Genomic DNA, 6,000 nt, shown 5'->3' with positions numbered 1-6,000 from the left:
GCTGAGCGTCGTTTTGCAGGGGCGTTGTAATTTTTCTCTGATTTTGTTTTAGAATAGAGCTTAATTTACTTGGTATCAGATACCCCGGTGTTACCTTCCTCTAAAGATAAGGGCCTTGACTTTAAGTAAAACTAGAATACTGAACAATAGCAAAGTTTTCACGGAAGGGAGAAACTCGACCAAAGATGGTTTGGGTTTGAAAAAGATCTGTCCCTATTACTGTATGACAAGTTTCTGAGAAGGGCCAGGGCTTTCCTAGGGCGAAACGCGTGAAACGCGGGGCACTCAGCAATTCTTCCGAAGGGCGTTCTGTTGTAGCCCGTCCGGGGCCCCGGGCAGGGCCCCCGCGGCCGGCCCGGCCCCGCTGTGCCCATTGGCTGCGCTGGGAGGAGTGGCGGCGGCGGCCTGGGACTGCCGCTCGGCTCGGCTCGGCTCGGCTCGGCTCGGCTCGGCTCGCTGGCCCGGCCCGGCCATGCTGCGGGGCGCCCCGCGGCTCCCGGGCCGCTGCCGGGGGCTGCTGCGCCTGCTGCTCGCCCGCGGGTACCGCGGCGAGGCGGCGGCGGCCGTGGGGTCGCGCCCCGACGCGAGCTCCGCGCTCTACCAGGTAGGGCGGCAGGGCCCGGCGGGCCGCGGGCACGGCCCCGCGGGCACGGCCCCGCGGGCACGGCCCCGCGGGCACGGCCCCGCGGGCACGGCCCCGCGGGCACGGCCCCGCGGGCACGGCCCCGCGGGCACGGCCCCGCGGGCACGGCCCCGCGGGCGGGACGTGCGAGCTCCGGTGCCGGCCCCGCCCTGCGGCGCGGCGGGGGCAGCGCCGGGCCCGGCCCCGCTCCCCGAGCGCCCGGGCCTTCCGTGCCTGCGGCTGAGCCCGCAGACACCGCGTGGCTAAAGCCGTCTGGCTCGCCGTGGATATTTCTGCACTTTAAAGTCAGGATGCAGGCTCCTGCCGCGTTTCAGGCTGATCGACGCCATGCCGGTGAAGTGCAGGCGGAGTTTGTAGACAGCGGATAATGGAGCCTGATGATTCCAAAGTTGGATGTTTCCTTGTATTTGCAAATTGATTCCCGAGTTTAAAACGGATGGAATAGCTGTACAGAGTCATGGGCTTACCTCCAAAAATATCATATTTGAGGAGGAGAGCTAGGTGCAATTCCAGTTGTCTTTACGAAGAGAGAGTAGTACTTCTATCTGGTATAAATACATTTATTTTTGATGGGGCATTATTAACATCATCATATTAAAAATCGTATTTACAGTTAGGCTGAAAAAAACATGGCTTTAGGTATGGATCAAGGCTGATAGGAGAGCGTGTGTTTGTTTTCATATTTGTTCATGTAAAATATCAAACTGTGAAGCAGCAGCATGTAATCTTACTGAGATAGATACATTGGTTCTGTGTTTGATTCTGTGCTTTGTTTTGCAGAAAATAAATTTGGGACAGAAATTAGGCAACTGAAGCTTCTGTGTAATCTCTGAATTTGTCTGTATGCATACATATATATGTGTGTTTATATTATATATATATATATATATATATATATATATATATATACATACAAAGCTTGTGAAGTGTGTATATATGTGTACACATTCATATTTTGTGAACCAAAATATGATAGTATTTTAATAAATGTGTTCACTCATCTGAGCTGCCCCCAGATTCACCCTTATCTCTGGATGCCTTTCAATCTCAAAAGAAAAGCAAGGCTTGGTAAAATAGCTAATAGTGTTAGTATCTGGTAGAAATAATTTATGGAACACTAAGTGCAGGCACTGCTTTACAAACACAAAGAGCTGAGGTCCCTGCTGTGAGGCACTTCACCATCTGAAAAAAAGAGAAGCATTACAAGGAATAACAGTGCAAACACAAGAAGACATTATGATAGGTGATGAGAGTCTTGCCTTCTTTGGCCATTGTTTACCTTTCTGGCTGTGAATTCAACTAGACAGGCTGGCCTTGATGATGCAAACTGTCTCTTAAGCCAAATGGTCAAAAATGTAATTCAAAGGTGAGTGAGTCTAAATTCTGGAAAATGAAATAAAGTCTCTTTGAAGATTCCGGGTACTAGCTGTTACATACACTTTGGTGATGTAGTAGTAATTCATGTACTTGTGCAGTAACTGTTGCATTGGTGTTTAGGGTTTGCCTCTTAATTTTGCACTGAAATTTCTAGAAATCCTCATATTAACATCAGAATTTTACACAACTTGCTGGTGCAAGGACCAGTTTCCAGAAAGAGCTTGATGCCAATTCACTGACCTTTTTTTCATTTTTTAATCACAATAATGAAAAGCCCACAAATACATCATAGAACTAGCGCATTTATTTATGAGAGTGGTCTTTTCTTGGTGTATTCAGAATTATTTTAAAACATCCTTACTTCTTTTTGGTGAAGTATAACAGTGTTTTATTCTGGTTTAAGGCATGAAAGATCATGATAGAAGTTAAGTGAATTTAAGCAACCCAGATGTTTTTGTGCAGTATTTTTTTTAAAAAAATCCTTTCGAAGTTTTTACATGGAGTAGTTAAACTAGCTACAGTGAGTCAAAATCTAATTAAAAAGTCTATGACTGTGATTACTCTTCTTCTGTTAATATCCTCTGCCATTTTAGTTTTTTTCCTATGTTAAAGGTGAGTTTCTAAGCACAGTATTGTGTGCAAAAGGTGAATGTGTTTAGAGAAAAAAGACTGGCTGAACAAGGAAAAACAGGAAAAAATTTTGATGTGTAAAGGTACAAAAGACCCACCTAGACAAGCTGAGCACTGATACAAAGTAATATTGGGTGTTGTGACAACTGCAGACTTTTAAAAGTATGGAATTACAAGATACATTTTTATTTCAAGAGAGTATGTTTAATCTATTTGTGGCAAATACAAAGGCAAAAAAATATGTTGTTTTGAAAGTCACTCTACAGCCAAAGCACTTCAAATGTGAGCTGAATCTGTACATGTTTTTATTTTATTTCTGCTTTGTGTTTCTGCCTTTCAGTGACTTAAGTGAAGCTGCAACATTTGCAGCTTCTCCTTAAGGGAAACCTTAAGTCTGAGAGTTCAAGTATATATGAACATAGAATTACCAGCTGGTCTTTTTTCTGTCAAAGTAGGCTCAAACATCATATAAGTGAGAATTAGACAGGGTAATAAGATCTTTTTGTGCAGCATGTTCTTTTATTGCAGTTGCACTTCTCAAAAAGGTAGTAACATTCTTAATGTGTCTGCAAAAAAACCCAACAAATTAAGCTTGACTAATACCTTTAAATTCCTAAGAAACTGTAAAAATACCTCAATCTGCTGTAATGTGTGCACCGTGTTTTGGATAATTTGGATGGAAATTATGAGCTCAGTACTGATTCACTCATATTCAGATTATGAATCTTTGTTTTTCTAGAAGTATAATAGCAATTACACCAGTTTAAAAAAAAAACCCAAAAAAAAAATAAACACAACCAAACCAAATGAAAACAAAACCAACTTTTGTTTTATCTTCTTGTTCAGCCTAAACAACAAGATTCTAAAAAGTGCTTACAAAATCTGTTTGGCCTAGGTCTTTCATTCCTTGGTGCAAGAACACTTAATTAAAATCTGTGGATTTACAAAATTAGATTTAAAATGCGAACAACCTATGCCAAAGATAAACAAAATCTAAGAAACAGCAATTCACCTCTGTGGTGACTAGTTCTATTTTTGTTTATTAAATTCAGAACTTATCTTTTACTATCCTAACACAATAAGATTTTTTGTAAAGCATTTTTATTGAATGCTTTGGGATGTCTAAGAGAAGCCAGTACATAGGTAGAAATGTTACTACTTTAAAGACAATACAGAGACAATGTTTAGTAAGGTAAAATTAGATTTGGAAGATAAATGAGTCTTGTACTTCTTATGTTGGTTTATTAAAAATTTTAATATAGTCACCCTTGGTTGAATTTAAAATTCTGTTTTGTTCCCCACTTAGGAGAACTATGAACGAATGAAAGCACTGGTAACTGAGCTACAAGAACAAGCAGAAAAAATCAGGTTAGGTAAGTATGATAGTCTAGATTTTAGAATAATAACCTGGCACTTGGCTTTGTTGAACCTCAAGGAGTTGGCCTTGCCCATTGATCCAGCCTGTCCAGATCCATCTGCAGAGCCTTCCTGCCCAGCAGCAGGTCAACACTCCCATCCAACCTGCTGTTGTCTGGGAACTTACTGAGGGTGCACTCAATCTTCTGTCCAGATTGTTGTTAAACTTACTAAACAGGACTGGACCCCAAACCAAGCCCTGGGGAACCCCACTAGTTACCACCCATGAGCTGGGTGTAACTCTAGTCACCTCCACTCTCTGGCCCAGCTCTGTCCAGACAGAGCCTTTTACCCAGCCAAGAGTGCACCAATCCAAGCCATCAACAACCAGTTTCTCCAGGAGAAAGCTGTGGAATATGGTATCAAAAGCTTTGGCAGAGTTCACAGAGACAACATCCACAGCCTTTCTTTCATCCAGTAAGTGGGTCATCCTGTTATAGAAGGAGATCAGGTTGGTCAAGCAGCACCTACCTTCCTAAACCTTTGCTGGCTGGGCCTGATCCCCTGGTTGTCCTGTATATGCTGCATAATGGTACTCAACATGATCTGCTCTATGTCCTTCCCTGACACCACTGTCAGAGTGATAGGCCTGTAGTACCCTGGATTGCCTCTCCAACCCTTCTTGCAGGTGGGTGTCACGCTGTCTAACTTCCAGTCACCTGGGACCTCCCTATTTAGTCACACCTGCTGGTAAATATTGGAAAGTGCCTCTGTGAGAGCTTTCACCAGTTCACTCACCACCCTTGGGTGGATTATATCTGCCCCCATAAACTTTTGTGTGTATAAGTAGTGTAGCAGGTCACTAACCAGTTCCCCTTGGATTAAGGGAGCTTCAGTTTGCTCCCTGTCCCTATCTTCCAATTTAGTGGGCTGGGTTAAGACTGAATCAAAACAGATATTGAGTACCTCTGCCTTTTTCTCGTCCTCTGTCCCTATATTTCCCCATGCATCCAATAAAGGATGGGGATTCTCCTTTGTCCTCCTTTTATTGGTTGATCTTTTCCAATTTTCTAGTTGTAGTTGGGCTGGCAAGGAGAAAGAAGGTCTGTAGTAGTTTAATAGATTAAAATTTGTGTTTCTTCTTTTTGATTTGTAAGACTATCTGAATAATATTGCAGTTTACTATAATTAATGGAAACAATAAAATGAAATAAAAAAAATAAAATGAAAACATTTAATGAATGCTTAATTACACTGCTAGAGGCTGAGCATGTAGCTTTAACTGTGCCCTTTTTGTGACTGTCATGATACTGGTTTTGTCACTTTATATGCTGTTTCTTATATAATGCATTTTCTTTTACAACTTTGGAATGGAGCACAGTTAAGATTTTGTGCTCAGTGCTTTTTCTTTCTTGCTATGAAACAGGAGTCAGAGTTTCCTGAGGAGATGTTAAAACCCATGGGTTGCCTCTGTCTTTTATGGGTGCAGAAACTGTTCAGTAATTAATGAACTAATGATGTGTGTCTCATGAACTAATAATTCTGGCCTTCTTCCTTGCTGCTTATTTGTCTGTTCTTGTCTGTTGTGCAATGACAGGACAAGACCACAGTGTTCATCTTTCCTTCATCTGAGCAGCCTCTACCAGGATGTTAATACACAGTTTTGAGTGAGATTGATTGAAATTGCTTTACATATAATTTAAGTATCTAAGAAAAATTAGGTACCTCTATTGAATACGTCTGAAGGATATGTGCAACATCTTTAGATTTCACTGTAAAAGCAGTCTGTCAGAGGATGAGTTCTTCTATTTGAGGTCTTCACAATGAATGCTTCATTTGTTAGCTGTTATTCAGTGTGAAGGGTTTTTCTGAACCCATGTCCCATTCTACTGAGTAATGCCCAGCTGTTCAACAGGAAGTGGTCCCTACCCCTTTACAACAGGTAGTTTTCTGACAGGAAGCACAGGAAGTAGGTGAAATGCCTTTAATCTCCA

General features: G+C 42.2%; 1 protein-coding gene across 1 annotated transcript in view; it reads left to right on the top strand.

Moving 5' to 3' along the window:
• Nucleotides 1–407: 407 nt before the first annotated feature.
• Nucleotides 408–6,000, top strand: part of MCCC2 (methylcrotonyl-CoA carboxylase subunit 2) — a 36,732-nt gene continuing 31,139 nt past the window's right edge. Inside the window, exons 1-2 of the mRNA XM_021537142.3 lie at nucleotides 408–604; nucleotides 3,957–4,023. Coding sequence (XP_021392817.1) covers nucleotides 473–604; nucleotides 3,957–4,023 — 199 coding nt within the window. The 5' untranslated portion in view covers nucleotides 408–472. The remainder of the gene's footprint in view (nucleotides 605–3,956; nucleotides 4,024–6,000) is intronic.

The sequence above is a fragment of the Lonchura striata genome, chromosome Z (genome assembly GCF_050655825.1).
Source record: "Lonchura striata isolate lonStrDom1 chromosome Z, ASM5065582v1, whole genome shotgun sequence".
NCBI classification, from domain to species: Eukaryota; Metazoa; Chordata; class Aves; order Passeriformes; family Estrildidae; genus Lonchura; species Lonchura striata.
This window is presented reverse-complemented; position numbering and strand designations above follow the sequence as displayed.